Source organism: Canis lupus, chromosome 4, assembly GCF_048164855.1.
Source record: "Canis lupus baileyi chromosome 4, mCanLup2.hap1, whole genome shotgun sequence".
In the NCBI taxonomy this organism is placed as follows: Eukaryota; Metazoa; Chordata; class Mammalia; order Carnivora; family Canidae; genus Canis; species Canis lupus.
This window is the reverse complement of record NC_132841.1, coordinates 73,015,364-73,041,386: the sequence shown is the minus strand read 5'-3', so window position 1 is coordinate 73,041,386 and position 26,023 is coordinate 73,015,364. Positions and strand designations below refer to the sequence as shown.

The 26,023-nt window shown below is 39.2% G+C and overlaps 2 protein-coding genes across 5 annotated transcripts in view; both read right to left on the bottom strand.

The window, feature by feature from the left end:
• NADK2 (NAD kinase 2, mitochondrial) overlaps window positions 1-2,451 on the bottom strand; it is a 43,750-nt gene extending 41,299 nt beyond the window's left edge. Inside the window, exons 1-2 of one of the 4 annotated variants that reach the window (XM_072824884.1) lie at window positions 2,072-2,251; window positions 1,506-1,582 (exon numbers count right to left, since the gene is read on the bottom strand). Coding sequence is in view for 3 of the 4 variants with exons in the window: in XM_072824883.1 (XP_072680984.1) it covers window positions 2,072-2,371 (300 nt within the window). In the remaining variant the exon portion in view is untranslated. Of the gene's footprint in view, window positions 1-1,505; window positions 1,583-2,071 lie in introns of all 4 variants that reach the window. The other 3 variants (XM_072824883.1, XM_072824881.1, XM_072824882.1) reach the window with 3 other exon arrangements.
• A 4,912-nt stretch (window positions 2,452-7,363) lies between these two features.
• The window catches only part of RANBP3L (RAN binding protein 3 like), a 44,190-nt gene continuing 25,530 nt past the window's right edge, over window positions 7,364-26,023 (bottom strand). Inside the window, exons 6-15 of the mRNA XM_072824880.1 lie at window positions 25,137-25,208; window positions 24,443-24,582; window positions 21,457-21,560; window positions 20,210-20,294; window positions 17,738-17,840; window positions 17,059-17,189; window positions 15,108-15,228; window positions 13,290-13,432; window positions 9,714-9,903; window positions 7,364-8,167 (exon numbers count right to left, since the gene is read on the bottom strand). Coding sequence (XP_072680981.1) covers window positions 8,124-8,167; window positions 9,714-9,903; window positions 13,290-13,432; window positions 15,108-15,228; window positions 17,059-17,189; window positions 17,738-17,840; window positions 20,210-20,294; window positions 21,457-21,560; window positions 24,443-24,582; window positions 25,137-25,208 — 1,133 coding nt within the window. The 3' untranslated portion in view covers window positions 7,364-8,123. The remainder of the gene's footprint in view (window positions 8,168-9,713; window positions 9,904-13,289; window positions 13,433-15,107; window positions 15,229-17,058; window positions 17,190-17,737; window positions 17,841-20,209; window positions 20,295-21,456; window positions 21,561-24,442; window positions 24,583-25,136; window positions 25,209-26,023) is intronic.

The following is a 26,023-nucleotide window of genomic DNA, read 5'->3' as shown; positions in this document are numbered from 1 at the left end:
TACACTAGGTAGTTCAATTTCTAAAGACTTATTGATTTGCCTACATTTTAAAAGTTCTCATTAGTGGCAATCTAGTTCAGAGGTCCTAGAATTAATCTAATTTAGAGAACACTCATTTTCTTGAGGCCTTGAAAAGTTACCCAGAGTTTCAAAACGCTAGCACTAAAAAAGGCCTTGGAGGCTATCTTGCCCAACCTTACTATTTAACATACCGAACGAGGCAAAAGCACTTTGAAAAACATGACCGTACTACAGAAAGGCATTTATCATTGTCACACATGACCCCACAAAAGTTAAAAAGGCCCGTAGGAAGTTAACACAGAAATGGGCAGAGGACTCCAAGATCCTACACTCAATCCTATACCCCCAAACAGGCCAGAGGATACTACTTTAAACTGTTTTTGAGAGGTTTTCATAAAACTGTATAAAGAACATATTTACAACACATATATTTGACAATCTCTATAAAGTGTATCTTGCAAAACCGGGAGTACAATCCAAGGAACACACCTCTTCCCCAACACAGAAACAATGTGCTTGCTTCTGACATTCTTATTCCCGGCCTCGCCCCCAATTTCACTACTCCAACTTCCTACTCAAACTGATCTACTCTTTTCAAATGATGCATTTGTTTTCTATAAATTGCTACATCTTCAAACACTAAAGGAAAGGAGAAAAAAAACAAACCTGCACCTAGCACTTCCATCTAATGAAAGCAGGGGCCCTCCTCAATTAACCCATTAAAGTATCAAGAAGTTTAATGCTGAAAAGAGTCCTTAAGCAGACATGATGATTTACAACTTCACTTTGATACCTGCATAAAACAGTAAAAATCTGAAGATTACAAACCATACCAGAAGTTTAAAAAACAGGCTGTCTACTCTGGTACAGAATTCTACAAGATTTGGTTTTAGGCCTCTAATTCCAAAGCTTTATGGTGCAGAGTATCAACAATTAGAGATTTCCATATTGTTCATGGTAACATCTTAACGCTCCTTTTCCTAAAGTTCAAGCGCAGGGAGCAAGGGATCAGAAGTTTCAAAGGGGGTGGGGCACCTGGGTGGTTCAGTGGCTGAGCATCTGCCTTTGGCTCCCCCGGGCCTGGGATGGAGCCTCACATCAGGCTCCCCGCAGGGCCCCTGCCTCCCCCTCTGCCTATGTCTCTGCCTCTCTCTCTCTGTGTCTCTCATGAATACATAAATCTTTAAAAAAAAAAAAAAAAAAAAAAAGGTTTCAGAAAGGAACAAAGAGAGGGATATTCACAGTTTTTTTTTTTTTCTTGGACAGACTTACATACTTTTGCAAAGATACTAATATCTGCACTAAACACATTCTGCTGTGGAGCCACTGCTATGCGTGGACACGGGCTATTTATTGCATGATTCCCGAGTCTTCCTGCCCTCCCTCTTGCCCTTTCTCCGTAGAAACATATTCAAAGTGAAATTTTCTCCCTCGCTGTCGCCTGAATCCAAAACACGTGTGCTTTTAAAACAAACTGCTAGAACCTTGTCTGACGACCACGTTCCATCACGGAAAAGGCTCGCCCAGGCCGGCTTTCCGGGGTATCCCAGGCCTCGCAGTCCTGCAGGGTAAAAGGGGGTGTGTCCGCGGTACCTTCGCCCTCTCCCCCACCTCCCGCCGCGGCGCCCCGGGGCCCCCTTCCCCCGCGGAGACTTGGGGAGCTGTTGCCGGAGCGTCCAGACGTTCAGCCAGCGGCCCACCTTCCTCGGGGCTGTGGCTGCTATTCCCAAGGGGGAGAGCAGGGGGTGGGGCTGGAGAGGGCTCGAATGGATGCCCCAACCCTGCCCGCCGGGAGCTCCTGCTCCCCGCTCCCGAGCCTTCCTCCCCGACTAGGGGGTCCCTGCAGTGCCGGTGACCCCCGCCCCGTGGCACACGCGCACACACGAGGCGGGAGGCGGGAGGCGGGGGGGGGGGGGTCTACGAGCGGAGCGCGGCGAGCCGGGAGGCCGGGCGTCCGGGGCCCGGGGAGGAAGGCTGGCCCGAGAGGTCTCGGCGCCCCGCGCAGCCGCGGCCGGGCCTGGGGGGGGACGGGGGGCCGCCGGGGACCCACCAGCTGCTTCAGGTCCTCCTCCGAGAGCTCCGCGTAGCGGTACCGCTGCTGCTCGAACTCGTAGCGGGTGGTCTTGGCCACCACCACCACCCGCGACGGGCGGAAGCCGCCGTCGGGGCGGCTGCCACAGCCCGCCAGCTCGCGCGGCTGCCCCTGCCCCAGCCGCCGCCGGCCGCCGCCGTCCCCGCAGAGCCGCGGCCGCGCCGTGGGGCCTCCCGCGCCCGGTCCGCTCAGCACCGCCGCCCGGCCGCCCGCCACGCGCCGACAGCTGCCCAGCAGGAAGCCTCGGTAGCAAGTCATCCTCCGCCCCGCGGGGCTGCAGGCCCGGGCTCCCGCCTCCGCCGCCCGCCACCAGCACTGCCCGCCGCCGCGCCGCCCCGGCCTCCAGCTCCGCGCCGGGCGGGGACAGGTTAAGTGCACCGCCGTGCGTGGCCCGCGCCGCCCGGGGGACGTGCCCGGACGTTGGCGGGGGCGGGGCAGGCCGGGCGACGGGGCGGCGGGAGAGCCCGAGCCCCGGGAGGGGTGGGCGGGGAGGAGCGGGAGGCCTCGGGGGGCTGGGCTGGCCTGGCCGTGTTCGCGGCTCCGAGTCCGCCCACGCCTGCGCAGTGGCCGCGGCGCCGCGCGGGGGGTGGGGCCCACCGCCTGCCCCACCCCTTCCCTGGGCGGCCACCAATCCCGCCCGCCCGGCCCCCGCGCTGTGAGCCAATCAGAGCCGGCTGCGGCTCGGAGCCCGAGGAGCTGCGGGGATTGGCTGCGTCCGGAGGAAGGGCTGGAATTCTAATTAGCGATTGGGCCGCCGTAGGAATCCAGCTGGAACCGGTCTGAAGCGGCGTGGGGGGCCCCGCGGGTGCGGTTTCGAGCGCCGGGCGGGAGAGCAGGTGCCTCTGCGCACCTCCCCGCTTGGGTTTCCTCATTGCACGGGCCCGGACGGTGTGAAACCAGACGCTTTCATCATCGCACACGAGACTGGATTCTTGAGTCCTTCGTTCCGCCGAGCCCAGTCGGATGGCCGATGCGACCCCCGCCGGGCTGCGGTCCAGGAGACGGAGCGAGGACCGTCTGCGCCGCTCGGGCGGGCTCGTGCAGGATGCAAATGCAGAGCTTCTGGTTCGGAAGTGACTGAGAAGTGCCAGACAGACAGCAGGGAGCCGCGTGCCCGGCCCGTCTAAGCAAGGCGCCTGGTGGGACTACGCGAGTTGTGCACCCTGCGGACAACCCCAAAAGTGTCAGCCCGGAGAGGGAAAGAGTTAGCCTTTGAGGAAATTAGAGGGTGATGGGGTGAGGAATCTGGCCAAGCGGAGCATTTCTAGATGGGGAGAGAAGATTGAAAGAGTAGATAGGTCAAGAGAGGAAGGTGAAGAATGTGTTAGTCTTCTGGGCTTCCTTCTGTAGGTAGGAGTCAGCGTTTGGAAGGCTTTTAACTGGAAAGAAGGGAGTCCATGAAACCGTGATGAGCAGTTTATCTGGCTTGAGCCTGTTGAGTGGATTGGGAGGCAAGACGAGGAAGGACACTTGGCCCTGATGGAAGAGTTACACGTGGCCCTGCGTTGACTTGGTAATGGAAGTGGAAGAAAACGCTCCCGTCGTTAAGGGTTGCATCAAATGGCTGTCTACATCCTCCTGCTCCTCCCTCCTCCTCCCTACATCCACCTGTTTGGGCGCCTTCTTTGCTTCTTTTAGTCCTAGCATCATCGGTATTAAACGAGCCCGTGGACTTTGGGCAGGTCACTTCATCTTGCTGGGCCTCAGCTTCCTTATCTATAAAATGAAGGTGTTTAACTAGAGTGATACCAAGGTTCAGTCAAGCCCCAATTGATTCAGAATCAGGACTCTTGCTTTTCAGCTAGCCGCCACCACCAACATTCATCCATCGGTTCACCGAATATTTATGGGGTCCCTACTGTGTGCCAGGTAGTATATTAGAATAGGAAATACAGAGTGGAGGCTGGTGTCTGCTTTTAGTAGGTCTCTGATCCCTTCTGTCCAGGAGCTATGTCTCACAGCAGGTGCTCCTAGCGACTTGCATTGAACATGGAATCCTCTCTTAACTTCTATGGGGTGTGAATTACTCATCTATAACTTGAACATCCTCAAGGTCCTTCCTCTTCCCACTATTCCAACACCTTGTTTAGTAAGGATTTCCACAGAGGAAACAGCGCGAACAGAAGTATGGAGCAATGAAACAGCAGTTCTGAATTGCTAGAGAATTTAGAGGAGGCAGGCCACAGTGGGAAGTGAGGCTAGGGAGGCAGATGGGGGAAAGACGTGGAAAGTGTTCTATCTATGCTTAGGAACTTGGCCTTTATCCTGCATATTCTAAGAAGCCACTAAGAGGGGAAAATGATATGCTTAGCTTTGCAAAGATTACAAACAGGAATTTCTTAGAAGAAACAAGCAGAGAATAAATGCCTGAAAGATACTCAACCTTATTAGAAGTAGAAAAATGCAAATGAAGGTAATTTCACTGAGTCTTTTACATCCACTAGCTTGGCAGAAATTAAGAAGTTTTGGCAAACTTCTAATTGTTTGAAAACTATTACATCAAATCTTTATTAGGCTATACATTTGCCAGTTATTTCAATAACTTCTCCAATGCCATGGTTTTCCAAATATTGTCTTAGAAACTTTAAATGTGTTCATGTTTCCAGTTTGTCCACTCTTAAGTCTGATGTCAAAAATCATGCAGTACTGTAGGTGTGACCTGCCTATTGCAAAACAAACCAAAGTGCTTGCATTCGTGGATTTAATATGAGTTTCAATACTCTCAAAACTACTAAAATAATCGCTTATGTTACTGAGTTTCAAATTCAAACCCCATCTATGGCAGGGCTGGTGTACTTTTCTAGTAGGTGAGCTTACCCAACCACCTCATAACCACATCTCAAGAAGTTTATTTGTTTTCAACATTTTATGGAGTAAATTATATATCATTGTGATAATCACAATTTGATGGCTTACAAAGGTTAAGATGTATCCTTCCCAATCCCTAGAGCCCCCTCCAACCGACATACATTCTGACTCTATGAAAGATAAACTCCCTCCCCTTTTAAAATGACATCCACATACTCTAGGACTTGTATATTAATCCTTGGAGTCAAAGGATTCCTGGCTTTGGCAGTAATGGATGTAAAATAATATTTTAATAGAGAATGTTTTGATGGTCCATAATTAAGCTGAATAACTTGGTAGAGTCTAAAGCCTTGTTGAAAGAGAAGAATATTAAGGTTACTTGAATATAAGAGATGTATAATTGGATATATTAAATGTATATCTAGTACCTTTGGGAAGTATTTAAATTTTAACAAAAGCAGCTTCTATCAAAATCTAAGAATTATGCTTTGAAATCGTCTATCTAAAAACTTATGAAAATTATTTCATTGTATGATGATCTCTTCACCTTAAAGAGAGGTCAAAGTCTGTAGAAAAAAACAAAAAAGAAGAAGGCTAAATGAAGATAGAGGGCAAAAAAGAAAGTATAAGATGTTTCTACTTTTATTACCCCCTCCAAAATATTACTAAATATTTGCATAATGATCATGAGAAGGCATAATAGTGTGGACGGAAAATTATTTGAAAGTCATAAGCTAAATAAAATGTTTCTGCTGTTGGTAATTGTGTCATAATCCAGAAATTTTCACTCTTTTTCTCTCTGCCTTCCTGATATTCTAATACTATTTTTTATTTTTTATACTGGCATTAACGTATAGATAAGTAATTGAAGTAGTCTAATTTTTTTGTTTGGTATATGCAGAGAAGTACAAGAAAGATCACAGAAAGAAAGAATGAATTCAAATGATACTAAAATATTTGAGGCATTGAGAAAATACTGCTTTATCTTCACCCTCAAGTCAGGGCAAGAATGAACATATCAAGAAGATAAAGAAGATCTCTGTTCTCTGCTTCACTTTAATGATTTAGTGAAATCACAATGTTCCTGTATCGGCTAAGATCCTACAGGAAAAGAGAACCAATTCTTTAATTTCTTCTCCAGATGTCTTCCTGTTTATTTTAGCTTCTAAAGAAATTTTCCACTGTGTTCTACATCAAAGGCACTTTTTTGGGGGTTAAGATACCCCAACCAACTTTAAACTTTTGTTTTCCCATTGTTTTTATTCTTCCTTTTACGCTAGAGCTGTTTTTTTTTAATTTTTTTAATTATTCTATTCCTCTCTCACATTAACTTTTCTTTTCCATTTCCTGAATCATTGCTTAATTTAGAAGGATGCTATGTTTCTTTTATATTCTCTAAAATGAATGGCCTAAAAGTTAATAGTTAACTTTTACTAAGTTAATACTTACTCAGTTATGAGGAAAGAGCAAAACCCTGAATGATTTATATACTAACCAAATTACAGTCTAAAAGAGTTAATTCAACTTTCATATGCAAAACTATCAGGCATTAGCTCAGGTTTGACTGTATCCATATCTATATGTAAGAATCTATATAATTGCTTTTATTACTATAAAAGGTACTGTAACAAAATAATGTAACTTTTAAAAAATGTGTATTCACATGTATATATCCAAATGAATATTGTTCTTCAAAGTAGCATTTAGTGAAGTTATACTCGTTATTCCAAATATGTTGTCATTGTTGAAAAATTTTTCAGAAATCATTTTGGGATTGTAAATCTTATTTCCTAGTTATGGACAATGTTTGTATTCTCTCCCAAATGTATACGTTGAAGCCCTAATCCCCAATGTGATTGAATTTGGAGATGGGGCTTTGGGAGTTAATTAGGGTTAGATAAATTTATGGGGGTGGGGCCCTAGTCTAATGGGATTAGTGCTCTTATAGGAAGACACACTAGAGAGCTTGCTCTCTCTCTTTGCCTGTGCTCCCACCAAGAGGTCCTGTGAGAACATGAGCCAACAACCAAGAGCACAGGCCTCAGAATGAAACCTATTTTGTTGACCCTTTGATCATCAATTTCTTGAACTGTGAGAAATAAATTTATATTATTGAAGCTGCACAGTGTGGTATTTTGTTAAGGCACCTGAGAAGACTAAAATGCCTCTAACAAGGGAATATTTAGAAGTCATGATCAAAAGTCATTTGAAGTCATGAGGTGATCAAACTGGATTGAAAAATGAAATATGGCTATAAGCACTAATTTTTATAAGTATTTGTGAAGTATCTCTGAGACAAATCTCAAAAGAGGAGCATCCAAACCTTGTTGCACAGTTGTTGAAATCATTATGGTCTACCACAACAAAGGCATTTAAAAAAATTAATTTGGGTATATATGAATATATATATATTTTTAAAAGGTCACTATACAGCTACAACCATTAGACTATTAATGACAATTTAATTACATAAAACAAAGAACAAGTTAACATATTTTACTTTCTGTATACTTACTGTTTTGTTACATAGATAATGTATTTTGCTCATCCTTTCAACAACTACTGGATGCTGAACTGGAGTCAAGCATATACAAGGTAAAATGGATACAGGTCCAAGAACAATACTATCTTTAAAGGAATTCACACCATGAATATACAATAGTATTATAGTATTAGTAAATCCAAAGGTTAAATGAAAATACACATTTCCCAGAAGAGAAACATGACTTCATGAAATGTTAGCATGCAGTTACAGTGTTTTGGAAGAAATGACTGGAAATCTTGTAAAATATTTGTTTTATGACCAGACTATGTATGACTGAAAAAATATTTTAGTTAGGTATTTATCAAATCCAGCAATTTATTTTAACTATTATATCCACCAATGTGATGAATAGTCCAAATTAGTTTTTAAATCCTATTCTAAATTAGCTTCTTCAAAAATGATAAATTTTGAACTTCCAAAGTCCATGTATTTCTTAAATTCCGTCATTTTCTCCACAATAATCAAAATGTAAAATCTTGCAATTATTAGACTATATAGAGAAAAATCTTAATTGCAACAAATTATATTTCATGAACTTTACTATAAAAACTCTTCAAGGAATGAATCGGATCTTCTTATTTAGTTAAGATGGTTTAGTATTTTCAGTAAGATGACCAATCTTTTTGTAGATGTTGTCACGTTTATAGTAGATAGCGCTCATGAACAGGCAACCGACTGTCTGTGGGTCCACCTAGAAGGATCTGTGATATAAATTTCAAATATTATAAAATGTTATATCCAGATTAGATTTAATATTGAACACAAATGAACATGAATATGCTTACTGTGAGGAAATGCAATATATAGAATTTACATTTTACACATAACGTTTGGAAATGTTGCTAATTTTAAACATGACATTTTCAGATAATGAAACCCTTAACTTGTGGGCAGCACAGTTTAAAAAGATTAGACTTTTTATTGCTTTCGTAACAGCTTAGCATTTGTATGCAACGCCTCCTGTGTGAAAAGGGAAAAATGACAGAGGAAGGGTGGGTTCATACGATTGTCGTTTACTTTGCATTATTTCCATTGTTTCTCATTTTGTATGAAGACATTACTCTTTCCTAAAATGGAATAAAGTATAGATTTCATAAGTGTGATTTTGTTGATGAGAGAATTTTGCCATTGAATCCTTATTTCATGTTAATATTTCTAATGGATACCAATTCATTTTCTATTAGATCCTATTTTATTGTTGACAATATAAAATATCACTTATACATCTCACACATTTTAAAGAGTAAGAAACCATTTGTTTAGTAGCGACAAGAAAAATCATATTCACTTAGTTCTCTGGCTCACTGAGTCAAGCAGTTTATAATCCTAATCTGCACATTTTGTGCACTCTTCTTCTTGATTACATTTTTAATATTGGACAAAGGAAGATCTTTCATCAAGTTTTGCACGTGTACTTTGATAGATTCTTAAATTATGATTAAGTTACCTTTAAGATAAAAAATGATTAAAAGTTGGAAAAAATGCTTGCTCACACACTGTCATTGTAAGTATGTTACTCAGTTCTCTGTAGAGCAGAATTCAGGCCTAAATGAAACTATTACTGAAAATACTTGGCACCATTTATATAACAAAACTGGGCTTAATATTTTCTTGACAACGTTTCTTTCCAAAAATAATGATAAATTTTTGTTTTAAATCTACTCACCAGGACAAGCATTGAAGCCTAAAAATCTGCTAACTACTGGTTCCACTTTAACCTTGCTCAATTCATGAATCCTGACACAATAAAAAAAAATAATACCTTTTGCCCTAGGCAAAAAAAAGTCCTTGAGAATAAAGCAAATTCAAAAAAGGAGATAAGCGGGAGTTTCAGCATTTCAAGCCAGATTTGTCTGGTGGGCTACACTGTAATGTGTTTATTAACTTTATAACATATTTATGATTTTTCTATTATAGCCAATAATAGGAAAATGAGAGCAAGTGAAGAGAAATATGAATAAATGGTTAATTTCAGTGTACCAGTATAAGACTTTATGGTATTTTTATTAAATTTATGTGCAAATGACATGCGGGCATCACCCTGAGGATGACTTTTAGCAAAATCCTAATGAAGGCCACATATAGAGACCGTGATTTCCAAACCCACTCCTCTGATCCAAAGAGTGAGGACTCTAATTCCCATCCACTTTAAATAGATCAGTTCCACTTTACAAAAATCTATTTCATATATTAGGATTGTGCAGAAGATTTCTTTCTTAAACCTTTAACCTAAGAAAAGCTATTTACCTGATCTATTTTTAGTGACTTGGATGAAATCATCCTCATCTTCGTCACAGCTTTCGCAGTTTAGTTGTTGGAGGATTGTTTCTGACTGGCTTTCAGCTTGATTTAGATCTTTCTGTTTATCAAAACTTCGAAGTGCAACAAGCCGATGATGTATTGCTGCATACAGACATCCTGTGTCTTTGGCACTGGCCTGCATGAGGAAAATTAAGTTGTTGAGAATAAAAATAAGAGCCCCTGGGTGCCTCAGTCAGTTAAGCTGCTGACTCTTGATCTCAGCTCAGGTCATGATCTCAGGGTTGTGGGATCCAGCCTCATGTTCCCCACCCAGTGTGAGTCTACTTGAGATTCTCTCTCCCCTTCTCCCTCTGCCCCTCCCCCCTAAAAATGAATAAATAAAATCTTAAAGAGTATAAATAACTTAATAGCCACATTTTAGAGATTTTTAATCTTTCACTATTAATGAGGAAGGAATTACATGGCATAAATCTAGAATCTAAATAACCCTAAAAAATAAAGAGTAAAAAGCCATTCATCTTGAACCAAATTGATTCTGAAAGTGAATAATTTTATAACAGGTCCCAATTTGTGCATTTAAACTGAGAAAGAAATTTCTGTGATTTAAAATTTCTATTTGAATTTAAGACTATCCTTCCTCCACTATTTTACACTGTAGGAAATTTTAGGGTGGATGAAAAAACCCCTCCATTTCCTTTACATAACCGTGTTTAGATCTCCCCTGCAAGCTTCACAGCTCAGTGGAAAAGCAGAGTTTATTACAGCAATCTATAATATTGCATTGTAGAAGCCCAGGGTACTTTCCATTACACCACAGAGTCACACTTATGATATGTATCATCAATACATCAGAAGTCATTGCTTTCAGTACTTTTCTATGCTGTTTTATGGATGCTGTTAATATAAAAAATGATGGTAACAATATCATTGGTATAATCGTTATGGTTACTACATTACTTTTTATTCAATCCTTACTATAAAACTATGAGTTAACTATTTATTTCATTTATATAAGCAAATGTGCACAGCACAAGTAGTCAATACATACTAATTCCCCTCATGTCTCTACAGATGAGATTAAGGCTCAGAAAGTTACAGTGACTTGCTTGGATTTAATTATCTAGTCAGCAAATTGGTTGGGCTCAAATCCCAGATCTTTGTCATCAAAGTCAGTGCTCTTTCAAGGTAACATGGCAGTAGTTTACATTTTTGCATCCTTTCACAATTTCAAAGAGAATCTAGGTAAATTATCTTTTTGCTACCCCTCCAGAAAGCTGTCTTACTTTTCAAAGTCTAGAACTGAGGGTTGAAAAAAACTACATGCCAACTTTTGGGGAGAAGAGTCTTAATTTCTATTTTTTCATTTGCATGTTCTTAAGTTCCCTTAATTACTGTGGAGGAAAATAACTATAAGTTAAATAAAATATTTTCGTTCCTCATATTGTGCTAAGTATTATATAGTAGATGTTTAGAAAATAATTGTTCACTCCCGAATGATTTAATTTTTACATTATGTGCAAAGGTGTAATTTTTCCTTATTAAGTTGATAAATATTGAAAGGGTATTTGTAATTGAAATATAAATACTACTCTGCCACCTTGACTTTCTAACATTAAAATTTAAATATACCTTCCACCAGTCAATATATTGCCATTTGGCAAACTCATTCAGATATTTTCATTCAAGAAATTCAAACAAGAAATTAAAAATAAAATCACAATGTCATACTTTTTTTGAATAACAAATTATCACTGCTTAAAAATATTATAATTCCCAGGAAGTACCATAAGAAAATGCTGGTGGGAATGAAAATCGATTCAGTCTTTCTGAAGAGAAACTTGTCAAGACAAGTCAAAACCTTATCTCGAGAAAATTAACGTGTATGTACACAGAGAATTCCTCATGTCTTTCTTGCAGAATTTATAATAATGAAAGACATAAATTACCTATTTAACAGAGTAGAATTAATGGAATAAATTATGGTGCATAACAGAATTCTTTTCACCCGTTAAAAGAACTTTTGAAGAATGAGCTATTTAATGCCACAAAAACACTCATTTTCATCGATAAGTGAAAAGGTTATAGGGATCCCTGGGTGGCGCAGCGGTTTGGCGCCTGCCTTTGGCCCAGGGCGCGATCCTGGAGGCCCGGGATCGAATCCCACGTCGGGCTCCCGGTGCATGGAGCCTGCTTCTCCCTCTGCCTGTGTCTCTGCCTCTCTCTCTCTCTCTCTCTCTCTCTGTGTGACTATCATAAATAAATAAAAATTTAAAAAAAAAAAAAAAAAAAGAAAAGGTTATATATGTGTACTTCATAATCAAATATTAGCTATCTAATTTATTCAACCACAAGTATATTATTATTATATTTGGCAGAGGAGTAAAATCAAGTTAAGGAATCTAAATAACCTGTCTGAAGATCATACAGTTTGTACTGTATATACATATTTATGCCCACACATATATGCTAAAATATAAGACAACATTAATAGTGACCATCTCTGGGAATGGAAGTTATTTGCATTTAGTTTGTTTATTCTAGCAAATATCATACAATTTATGGAGCCAGCATGGGTCAGATATTGAACAGCAGAATCCCATCTAGCTAATGGTCTCAATCTCAGTATCGGTGGCAGGCAGGCTGGCTGCTTTACTCACTCTAAGCTAGGAGATCCAGCCTGGCAGGGTATCAAATATTGTCTCCCTAAATGGTAAATAATGTTTGGGCATTATCTTACTCTAACATCTCAATACTCAACATTACTTACACCTAACAGTGCACTTACTGGTAGTTAATAAAACCTGTGGTTTTTCATCACTGGGTACTTGCCACCTTTTTTACTCATTATACGGAAGCTAATTTACTTGTATTGTTACCTCCTGCTCGAGTCATGTGAGTACTCAGTCTTCTCCAATCTTCTGGGTCTCAGCCCATGTGGGAAACCTAGCCTTTCTTCTGGTCTGATCCCTGCCAGCTCTCTCTCTTTTGTGCCTGGATCTTGTATTTGAGGTCAAGCATTCCTGCTGCCAGGAACAGCTAAAGCTCTGCTCCCATCCTGTTACCTTGGAGACTGACTCATGTCCAGAATTGGAATTTGCTGCTGGACTGATTGTTTTAACTTAGTAGCCCTGTGTTTTTCCATTTCTCACTGGTTTCTTTCCAGGGATCTCAAAGCCTTCTCAATTTCAGCATTCAGTGTAAGCACTGGACTGTGTATTCCACTGGACTCCTAGGAGCCAATCTTGACAACAGTCTCTTTGGTCACTGAGTAGGATTGTTGACATAATTTCAGTGGTAAAGAAAAATGTGGAGGTTTGAAGCATATATACCAATACAAATGTCTTGGGACATATACCAATTGATTACTATAGATTTTGGTGTTAATCTGTAAATTTCATATAAAATTTAGGTGTTACATTAAACTGTAAACAACCAAAATGAATGATTGATTTTTTTTTTTTGGCCAGTAGTGCAGGTTACAATGAAACTAAACAAATTAGCAATTGCAGAGATCTAGAAATACAGTAAGATAATTCTCTATTACTGAGATTTGTCACTTACCTGAATTAAAAACACTTTGATGCTATAGTCTTCTAAGTCAGTCGCTGTTATTCTCAAATTTTTGTGGTTTGCTCTTTGAATCTCCATTTGAGTCCAGAGTTTGCTATTGAGAATCAGCCTCAGGCTGCCTTGATTGCGCATAACTAAAATGGGAAGATGAATATATAAGACTACAGAACAGTTGATTCTTTGACCTTCCTGGGGAATTTGCCATTTTTGAAAGCAAAGTAAATCTTATAGTTGTTTTTCAGACTGAAATACAGTGAAATATCACTAGTGAAAATATTACTATTAAGTTGTAATTTGGGGCAGCCCCGGTGGTGCAGCGGTTTAGCGCCGCCTGCGGCCCGGGGTGTGACCCTGGGGACCCTGGATCGAGTCCCACGTCAGGCTCCCTGCATGGAGCCTGCTTCTCCCTCTGCCTCTCTCTCTGTGTCTCTATGAATAAATAAAGTCTTAAAAAAAAAAAGAAAAAAGTTGTAATTTGGCTTATTTATCAGTTTTCAAATAGGGCTTTATGATGTTAGAGGACTATTTTTAGCTTAAAAGCTGGAATTCTTTAGGATTAAAATTTTAGAACTTCTTTGAAGATCTAGTGGTCTGAAGAATATTTACCCAAGAATTGCTTACAGTGGAGAAAACTTTGCTTTAAGGGTTCAAAAAATGGAATTAGCTAAATAAATGATGACATGGCTATTCATGATAATATGATGAATCCATTAAGAATTCGCAAGAAAGATAATTACTGATGTGGAAAGGTGATCATGTTATACTACATAAAAGGTAAAGTCAGGTTACACAGCAATAGAAACACCATGCGTCACAAATTTTGGCAGGCAGCGGGATGGGTGGCATTGAACAAGAGTAGATAACAACTAATACTTGCCTTGGGAATACTACTTGGTTGGGTTATTTAGAAACCTGTTTGCCAGTTATAGAACTGAAGACATGGTTCCTATTCTCTTAGTCTGAATTCTATTCCTTACAGATTTCTCGAGCTTGATAGCTGAAGCTCAAAAAACATCCATATACATGGATCCAACTTCTACCAGTGGTCCCTGCCACAGCTTTGACTGCCTAATGTTGACCAGTAAACCTACCCACCCTACCCAGATCTCTGCCTGTGCTCACTTTCAGTTTGGGCCTCTGAACGATGCCCAGTGTGTCTCTTCAGGTGCCGAAAACTTTCAGTTTGAGTGACTCTAGATTCTTACCATTGCTCTGGATGTCAGCCACATACAGATTCAGTAACCACATACCTTTATTTCCTTGGAAACTGACCCTTCATCTCAACCCACACGCCATGTTTAGAATGCCAAGAATAAACTATAGGACAAATATTCTCTTCTAGAAAAACTATTTTTCCTTCAAAAATAATGTCATCATATTGTTTTAACCAATATGGAGATTACTACTTAGGTGTGTCCCGGGCTATCTCATAGGTGCTTAACATGCATTATTCCACTGAGTTCTCAGTTGGTCAATAAGTCACAGAGTACTATTATCCCCATTTTAAACTGATGTAACTAGGGCAGGGAGAGATTAAGTACCTTGTCCAAGGTCACTAGTTAGTCAATGATAGAGGAGAACCAGAACCTGTGTGGTCTGACATCAGAGCCTGCTCTAAACAGGAAGCTCCTATAGTACATTAAAAACAACATTGTTAAACAAACAAACCAAAAAAAAAAAAAAAAAACCATTGTTTTCAACAGTCTGATTTGTTTACTATTTTATAACACATCTCCAGAAAATGATGTGTACCTACTGGAAATTTTACTCTGAGAAATAGTGGGTTTGCTTTACAAAATGATTCCTTACTTAGTCTTGACTGGAATGTTCCACAGTCACTGCTTGCTGTGTCATTCAGCCTCAAAGCTCCTCTGCCCCTTTCAATCCACGACTGTGTTGTTTTGTTGAATATAAAAAGCTTGCAGTTGATCTAAAGGACAATTTTTTAAAATGTCAGATATATAAAAACCTTTTAAAGTGATTTCTTTCCTATGTTGTAACACTTTTATGTCTGATTTTACCAGAATAACATCTCTTAATGATTTGTAAACCAGCTTTAAAAATTTAACTTTTAAAACATACATTTTTTGAATACTTCAAATATCAAAAAGCAAAAAGATGTACTAAATGAAAAGTCCTTTCCAACCCTACTTCACCATCTGTCAATTTCCACCCCTGGAACAGGTGATCACTGTTACTAATAGTTTATTAGCAACGAATGTCTTCTAGAAATATTTGTATGTATATACATGCCAACACTTATGCCCTCTATTTTTCTATAAATGGTGAATACCGTAATACTTTCTGCATCGTGCCCTTTCACTTAACAATATATTTATATGTAGCAACTTTTAAATGAAATTCCATGTTATTGGGCTGCCTGAGTGGCTCAGCGGTTAAGCGTCTGCCTTCTGCTCAGGAAGTGATCCTGGGGTCCTGGGATCAAGTCCCACATTGGGCTCCCCGCAGGGAGCCTGCTTCTCCCTCTACCTGTGTCTCTGCCTCTCTCTGTGTATGTCTTTCATGAATAAATAAATAAAATCTTAAAAAAAAGAAATTCAATGTTATTTGACCCATGTAACATGTGAAAGTAAAGGAATAGTGAAATTATTTGTATGCCTAACCATTTTTTGAAGAATACAGCATCAGAACTAGGATGTGATACCACAGAGTACTGTACTATAATTTAATGCTTACTAGAATTAAATCTTATTGTGTACAAGAATCACCCAGATGACTTATTAAAAATACAGCATGCCAGGGCCTCACCCATAGCAATTACTTCAATTAATCTCGGTTTAATCTGACCTGAGAGTTATGCCTGGAAGCACACACGCATAGTATATGTATCAGTAAATCATGGGAGAAAAGAAAAGAGATGGAGAGATTTGGGGGTAAAAGCAGATGGAGAAAGAAAAAGGGAAATCTACACCTCATTGAAAAATGATTATGTCATAGCAATTACATTTCACATGCCTAGACCGATAGGTAGGCCGCTCAATACTCAAATCCTACATATGCTACTGTATACTACAACTGTGAAAGTCTTGCTTGATATAAAACCCAAAACTTATATAAAAGAACTTTTCAAAGAAAAACAGAATTTTTTTTATTATCTAGAACTGAAATCTATTCATCTTACCATCATTTTTACAATGTCTACAGTACGTAGATCTTCCACATCATAGGATGATAGCACTGATTATAAAAGCAAGCATAAGTATAAAACATAGGTCTGAATTTGTTTTAAGACACCGTACCTGGCTGTCTTCTTTCTAAGAAACTAATGTGAATGGTTGTTAACGCAATAACCCATTTTCCTGAAAATTACACAAACTAATGTAAGTATACGACAAAATATCAGCTCAGTCATTGGAAGCCTTTCACATTTTTATTGAAGCAGCTCGGACTTCACGAAAAATATACTTCTGCCTTATTTATTTATTTATTTATTTATTTATTTATTTATTTATTTATAAATTTATTTTTTATTGCTGTTCAATGTGCCAACATATAGAATAACACCCAGTGCTCATCCCATCAAGTGCCCCCCTCAGTGTCTGTCACCCTGTCACCCCCACCCCCTCACCCACCTCCCCTTCCACCACCCCTAGTTCATTTCTCAGAGTTAGGAGTCTCTCATGTTCTATCTCCCTTTATGATATATATCTGCCTTTATTTTTAAAGGTATTCCTGCTTGTAGAAACTTGACTTCATGCACATAAATGCTGCCAGAAAGAACAACATGTGATATACAGACCTTTAACACATTATGCTCTGCTTCTTCCCCTGTTACAACATCAATTTTCTCCAGCAAGCATTTTGGTGATGGCTTAGAAGAGAAAGCAGCAGCTGATTCAATTAGGGATATCCTTTGAATAGAGTGTGTGCCTAAGAAAAGATAGGGGAAAAGACACATGAAAGACCTCATTCTCTCTACTGCACAAGCTCTTTACTGTCCCCTTTTACATGCCTCCTTACCTTTTTTTATTTATTCATGAGCGACAATAGAGAGAGAGAGGGAGGCAGAGACACAGGCAGAGGGAGAAGCAGGTTCCATGCAGGGAGCCCAACGCAGTACTTGATCCTGGGTCTCCAGGATCACACCCCGGGCCAAAGGCAGCGCTAAACCGCTGAGCCACTGGGGCTGCCCCTCCTTAGCTTTTTATAACAATGAGTGTTTCCCAAGAAGCGAAATTACTTGAGTTTAGATAAATCTCTTTGATTCCTCATATCCACAAGTAAAAAAATTTTGAAAGCTTATGTATCGCACAACCATATTTGTATGCTTTAATCTTTACCAAAAAGTTTTCAAGCACTGCATTATTGTTTTTGCATTACATAGATATTAAACAAATGACATGGCAAAACAGGAAATATGCTAATAGTTTTTTTTTCTTTTTCTTTTTTTTCTTTTTTACAAAGGAAATAATTCTTACTTGAGTTTGGAGAGGTAACGGGGAATTCTAGGGTGGATTTGAATGGTTTTTCCTCAGTGTGTGAATCATTTTCCAGTTGAGGTTGGGTGAGATTTTGAGTATCCTAGGTGAGGGAAAAAGATCTATTACTTAATCACATCCCTATATATTTGAACTGGGCGGGGGGGATTCTTCCTATCATCAGAGGACCTTGGTCCTGATCCTCAGGAAGTGTCATCTAGTCACTACAGCCTACTTCAGGCAGGATCTCATTCCAGGGACAATGGGAGAAGGTTTGGAGACCCAGAAGGATGGTCTAGCAGCACTGTTCGATGCCATCACCACACTAACCTGATGCCCAGCAGGAGATACAAATATCATCTCTGTTTCAAGGTATTTCAATATTCCCAGCACTTCACTTTCTATCCAAAATAATAATAAAAGTCACCAAGAGAATGCACTCGCTCTCTCAGAGCTCATCTTAACTTTTCCTCTAAGACAGTGTCTGCCAAGAGTTGCTTTTAAGGTTGTGCCCCTGGTGCCCTGCCCAGGTGCTGTAATCAAGGCCTGGGAAAAAAGACCGAGTCATTACCAGGCCATTTATGATCCTGGAGAGCCCCCTGCAGAACCAGGAGAATCGGAACAGCTTTCTGTCTTTTCCTTTGTGAACTCAAAATTCTTCCACATTAGTTCATCTGGATATTTTTAAATATTTTGGTAAAACTGGCAGAGATGGGTGTGATTATTCCCATTTTAAGGAAATAAACACGAGGGCACAGGAAGTTTAATGACTCATTCGAGCAGCACATGGTCAGCAAACAAATCAGGAGGGCGTTCTGACCCCCAAGTCACAAGGTCACAGGATTATAGGATTAACCAGAGGACAAATACAAGTGATCTCTATAGCTCCTGCTATCCTAGGACGTTATCAATTTAAAGGGACAGGAAGCTCAGTTTCCTTTAGCCAGCCAGATTTAAAGTGCCCATAGGTACACAAGGACCTCCTCAAACCAAATTTCGAATTTCAACTGTAGTTCATTTGCTCAGGTATGTCTCTGTCTCCCTTAGACGATAAGCACCTCTAGAGCACAGCGTCTCCTTTAGCTTTGTGTAACCACTCACCCAGGTGTTTTTCAATCCTGGCTGTACATTCAAATCACCTGATACCTAACCTCGCCAACTGAGACTCTGATCTAATCTGTTTGGGGAGATGCCCGGGCCTAAGAAATCCTTTAGAGGCTCAGCAGATGATTGTTAATATGCAGCCAAACTTCAGACCAACGCCAGTACCCTAGGTATCATAAGAACATAAAATATGTTTGTTAAATTAAATTGAGTGTTAAGGTTGATCCTGTGAGGCTGGGAAAGTATTTTATTTGTGTCCGTGACATCTTCCGGAAGCTGTGACTAATCTAGTGCCAAAGTTAGGAAAGAATGACACAGAAGAAATGTGCCTGAATGCATTGCCTGGGACTCCACTCTGGAAGCTGGTCCATTCTGGTTCAGATCCAAAGATGTGGGTCACCAGCTCGAGACCTGTGGAGCTGGCCTTCATCTTGAGGGTGACAGGGTATCCCTAAGCTAAAGAGCTATGATACTACTCTTGGAGTTTGGGTTTAGCCTGAGGTGGGTGTAGCATAAAAAAAGTCTTAAAAGGGGTTGATTTGTGAAAGCCCTAAAAAATTTGGAAAAAACAGGCCTCACGAGTTGGTCCTTTTGCTATTCCGAGCCTCTGTGCAGTTTTTGAAATCTGTGTAGCCTCTGGATCCTGGATGTGATTAATAGTCCTAATGCAAGCTAGCCACCTTGGCCAATCTCAGCCAAGATTCTGGTCTGGGTGAAAGCCGGAAAGGGTATGAAGATGTGAAAGACCCGAAGAAACCATAGGCACCTCTGCTACACAGCCCTCACTTTGCTGTCTACCTTCAATACAAAATAGGGGTGCTAGTAATACTCGTTAGGGGTTTGCGCTTGGCAAGTATATTTCCCTAGGCAAGTAAAGTACTATGATTTTCCTCTTAAAGCCTGCAGAATAAAAATAGTTATGATAATGTTTTTCACATAAAAGCTTGACGGGGAAGGTTGTGGTTAACAAGAAAAATAATGGCAAATGATTTTAAATGCATCTTGTTATGAAAGATCCTATCAAAAACCTGATATTAAAATATCATTACCAGTTAAGCTCATCTATTGCAAACAATTCTGGGATTCTTTTGGGTACTTTGGGTGTAACACATATCAAAGAACTATTTAATATTTCTCATCAGTAAGAATGTTATAATTATACAATTCCCTTCCTCTGTGGGTCCCTGCCTATTATTCTAAGAACTAAAACTTGCTTCCCAGGAGAATTTTTCTAGTTAAAGAAAGAAAATGTGGCTTTGAACTCAGGAGTTAAGGTATGCTCCAATTTAACACTGTCTTAATTAATTTGCCTCCAGAAACGCAAAGTGACGGTTTTCTATATAATAGAAAAATTTTCCAAATTCTTACCAAAACTCTTTCTACCATGTTTTCTCCAAACACGAAGTCAGAACTGCAGCTTTTAAAAGAATACTTATCTTCATTTGGTTGACATCTAAGGAAAAGAAATAAACATTTGCTATTTGAAATATATGAATAAAGCCATGTTAGACCTTAGCACATGAAATAATCAGATGATTTAACACATTGATATATAAAGCATAAAAACATCTGCTAACTCTTGGTCATCTGCAGTTATTGAGAAATGAAGGAAAAATGGAGATAGGTACTCCCAGGGATGATATTGAAAATATTTGACAGCTGTGACAACACTAGTTGAGACCGTCCAAACACATGTCATGCCCATCACTGTTCCGGCTGTGTGATCAACCAGGGACTGCCTGGATCTTATCTTCTTGCTTTTCCAGCATAGCCTCTCCAATCTCTCATTTCTACTCTCCCCCTCCCCCAAGTGGCCAATGCTTTTAGCTACAAGAGGTCTCCAGAGCAAAAGCAACATCAATCTTTCTTATCAGTTATACTTGACTGTGCTTTTGTTTAATTTGGGTTTTTTCCCCCTGGAACTTTTTTTTTTTTAATGTTAAAAGTGTTTTGCATGATGAAAAATTCAAAGACATGCAGCTCTCTATCTGTAGGCTGATGTGCTCTGGGGCCCCCTTGCACCCCCAGTATGCACTGTAGGTAAATGCTATGCAACTACATGGCCCTAATCATGTGAGTCTGGTTTATGTCTCTGGCTCATTTTAATCTTCCCTCAGATCAAACATGCCTTCATTGTGATGACATCAGTAAATAATAACTTTCATTTTGCACAATTACACTGCTTTTTTTTTGTTGTTGTCTAGCCAATGTATGTCCATAAATAATGAATAACACCAGAAATGATTTAAAATGGCGAGGGGGGGGGGTGGAAGGAATGCGAGGGGAGAGAAAGGGGAGAAAGGGGAGAAAGGGGAGGCTAATCTAGCAGCCAGATAATTAATTCCTAACTAAATAAAATTTTAGCTATAAGTTTTTTAGATATTCTCACCCAAGTCAACAAAACAATAGAGATAATCCAATATTAATATGACAATCTTTAAGTATTAGAGACATTTTGAAAAGCATTTTAAACTTGTGTCGTTTATAAAATCTCAAACAGAAATCTTAGAATTTATCTGTGCAGTATCAGAGAGCTATTTTCCATAAATGATTATAATGATAAAAGAAAACAAGAATAAAAGGGTATCCTTTCTGAGTCCCCATCATCAGCTTACCCTACTGATGTAGCACCTAAACAATTCTGGTTAGTAGTCAGCTGGACTGAAATTCTGGCACTTGGTAAATTTTCACTTAGCAAACAGGAGTTCCCCTCAGAGATCTGAAAGAAAGGAAATCCATCAGAGAGTTCCTTTGAATTCCCTTACTAGAGGAACATCACACAAGGAAACAATAGAGCTAAATGTATTGAAAACTTACTATGTTTAAGTACTTCCCTATGCATTTTATGTACATTATCTCATTTACTCCTCACAACATCTCTAGACAGGTTATACGTCTATTATTCACATTTTATAGTTTACAGATGAGTAAACTGACCCAAAGTTAAAGAACTTGGTCAGGCTTGGGCAACCAGGAATAGGGCTGACCTTAGAGCCAGAGTCTGTCTGATATCAGAGACTATACACTTTGCCATTATATTCAGAAATCCCACCTCCTCCTTTTGTTATTTTTACCTTTTTAGCTTATATGGAATTCTCATTTCTAGCTTAGCAAATACATCCTTCAGGGCTATTTAATTCTGAAAACACCCTAAGAGCTTCACCAGCATGACCATCAAACGTCAGAGGAAATCCCATTCATCATCTAAAAGTTTTCCACTGGTAACTTAATCAACTGGTGACTCTGTCTGATGTATATATATGTACATTACCTGACTAATGTATAAATGAAGGCATGAGCAAATTTAGAACTTGAGGGAGCCCTATAAATGATCTGATCTAGGGTCTCCAATGTTTTATGAACACCTCCTTTCCCCTAGTAGGGATTTGCAAAAATGTTGTAAAGAATTCATATCTTTCAAGGTAGACGGGGTCTGTTTCCACTTTAATTTTATACCAATCAATAAAAATAATTTTGAACATTTTTCCCTTTTTAATAGAATTTGAGACCTGAGAAATATATACGAAGAGAATATATGTTGTTGGTTAGCAACGATCAAAGTGTATGCCCATGACTCAGTTACTCGGATGATTTCTCTCTCAGCCAAAATGGTAGTTTTTACTCATATGTACTAAAGTACTTTTTATTAGGCATATATTGTTTAAATTGTACATAATAAGTGACCATTGATTATTGACAGAATGAATAAAAATTGCTCTGATTTATATACAAGTCATTAAGGAACATGAAAATAATAGCTCAATGAAATTCACCTAGAGATAATTTTCACTAGATCTAGAAATTACATTATTTTGTCAGAATTCTTACATTGCATCTTATATAGCATGCCCTTAAATCTTCAAAGTTCATTATTAGAGAAAATTCAATAACAGGCATATCCAGTTAAGCTGTTCACTAATTAGGAAAAAGTGCTATTCATATGTTTAATACATTGGCTAAAGAAGAAATGCTTATAATTACCTGAATATTTCTCTTATTATCATTTAGAGAGAAAATGCAAGAAAAATATTAACAAATTTTATTTTTCAAATACATAATGCAAGATTTCAATAAGCCATTCAAAAGAAGAAATATTGATTTACTTTTTATATCATAACATAACAAAAATTTTATTATTTTTTTAAGATTTTATTTATTTATTCATGAGAGATACAAAGAGAGAGAGGCAGAGACATAGGCAGAGGGAGAAGCGGGCTCCCTATGAGGAGCCCGATGCAGGACTTGATCCCAGGGTCCCAGGATCACACCCTGAGCTGAAGGCAGATGCTCAACCACTGAGCCACCCAGGCGTCCCCATAATAAAAATTTTAATCTATAATTTATAGTACATTCTGTTCCAAAATTATGTGCAATATAATATTTTAAAAATTAGTCGACATATCACACTTTCTGTTACATACCTTAACACAAATGAAACAACATGTCGCACTACTTAAATGGATAAAAGAATTTGTGTGATATGATTACGATTCTTAGGTTATATTTAAATGAAAACTTTTAATAATCTACTGATATGAAATTTAAAACATGTTTTACTTAAAAATCACACCATATGCCATGCAAAAATGATGAAATGATTTTTATAATTCACAATGGGTCGCATGAGATCAGTTCTTACAAAGGAAAATGTTTGGAATTATAAAAATGTTGCCAAATACTGACCAAGTTCAACTCTCTCACTTCACTGATAAAAAGAGAAGATTGGGTGTTTTGTCCAAGAACATAAACATAGTTGGATAGGGGCAGAGGTTGGATTAGTATGGATTTTTTTTCATTGCATGAATGAAATGACTGGTATTTTTCATTTCCATTTGTCACTGTCTCTATTTTCAGTATGGAAAAACAAAACAGGTGACCAACCCTCAACAGTTCAGCTGGAAACAAATGAAGGGTGGAATTATTCTGAAAATCTTGGGTGCCATTCCTCTCAAGTACTGTCTTTTGGAAGACACAGCAACAGAATATCCTCAAACACATATCTGTGTGGCTAGATAGGCCCACAATGAGAGATTCAGCTATCTACAACAATTGGAAGGGAGAATTCTTTGTCTTCAGAAGTTTCCCTAGCCCTCCCAAATCCCTCCCCTATGCAGGTAGGTCCCTGCTCCCATTATCCACGAAGATGGGTCTAGATAGATCCCTGGTGTGACCTGAATTGGCAAAGCACACAAGGATGTCGACCAATTGGGGATGCAGAAAACCCCTGTTCCTTTTTTGACTTCTGGCTCCTTCTCCTGGCCACCTCTCTGCTCCTCCTATTCTCTTGTGAGGTCAGTACACTGGAACAAGACCCCAGAGGTTTCCACCACAAGGGACTCCTCTTTACAGCTTAGAAGACACCACAAAACTACTTCCCAGGAACAACTCTGCAATTTGTTTAATTAAACAAATAAACAAAACAGTTGTTTAATTAAACATGTTTAATAAGGTTACCAAGGACTGTTTGCCATCTATAGTTGGAGTGTTTCTCCAGCCTGGCAGCCGCTTCAGCAACAGAACAAAAGTCAGGCAGCCCATAACAATCTACCAAATGAAAGATGGAGAATTGATATTGGTCCCACTCCAGGAGGTTTTTCTTACCTTATTCTTTGTTTTTTCTTTGGTCTTGCAGGCTTCCAGGGAATTGTGTCCAAATGTTTTTCTCACTTTTTCACACCTTTGAGCTTGAGGTGGCTGCAAAATAGCAGGTCTTAGAACATGTTCAGAATGTTTCACAGGACCTTAAAGGAACAGAATTAAAGGGTCAATGTCTTTAGTGAAATACTTTTTCCTCCGTGTTTTTTATAGATTATTTATTTATTTATTTATTTATTTATTTATTTATTTGAGAGAGAGAGCACATGCCAAGGGGAGAGGCAGAGGGAGAGAGAGAAGCAGACTGCCTGCTGAGCAGGAAGCCGACATGGGGCTCCATCCCAGGACCCTGGGATCATGACCTAAGCCAAAGGTAGATGCTTAACAGACTGAGCCAGTCAGGCACCCCCATTCTTCTTCCATATTTTTGGCTAATTTAATATTTACTTTCTAAAGTCATCATTAGATGAGGGATTAATGTTAACTGCTCAATGTCTAAATAGCCAGTGAATCACTTAGTGCTTACTTCTGACCTATCTTTTACCCAATAACTATTCATTTTGGCCATGGGACTTGGCTTACCAAATATGTTTTTTCATGTTTTGTCACTTGGACCTACATACCCCAACACACACACAACAAAGTAAAATATAAGTGGTAAAATGTAAAATTTCAGAGGTTCTTGTAAAAAACTACATACCTTGTTCTGTACTGTTCATGTCAGCATTCCTTTGCACAAGAGATGATGTCATAAAAACATTGTTTTTCTTCACTGTAAGAAAAAATATTTTAACACATTTAAATCTAAGTGTTGGTTTCTATAGGATTTGGGTTTTAAGAATCCTTGTACTAAACTCACCAGTAGATGTCGCTGTTGGCACTAATAACTGTAGGTAGTGCTCAGAGAAAGCAGGTCCGCTAAAAATGGGTGATGGCAATGAGTTTTGCCACATAGTTCTGTTTACTTTCAGAAATATAAGTGAAAATTGGTCCACTAATGGAATAGGCAGTCTCCTTTAGAATCATGAAAATGAGTACCGATTACAAAATCTGATGGTAGTGAAGCCTCTGGGTGCATTAATACGTATTAATGCATATTAGTGCATATATATATATATATGAAAGGAAGATTTCATATATATATGGATTTGCTAATGGTTTCATAACACTTTATAAAAAATACAATATATATATATTTTTTTTTTGTCCCTCTCCTCTCTAGAGAGATGACTGTCACGCTAGGTGATTTTTCTGTGAAATGTGTTGGTGGCGAAAGACTATGGTAGTGGCTGCAAGTATAGGATTACTATCCATTTCAAAGAGATTACCTACCTCTTGGTTGCAAATGGCAGAAACACCAACCTTTGAGCATTTGATTAATGGAAATGAGAATAGAATAAAAATTGCTTCTTCCGAGTATTAAAACATTATAAATGCTGGGCATAGAATTGCTTCTCTAATTCAAAGTTCAATTAAATGGTTTATGATCTTTATGATTAAAAACCGGCAACAAATGGGGCTTATAAAATGGTGCCATTTTCTCCTTTCCAGTATCACCAACATTCTGCACAACATAAAATGGAATGG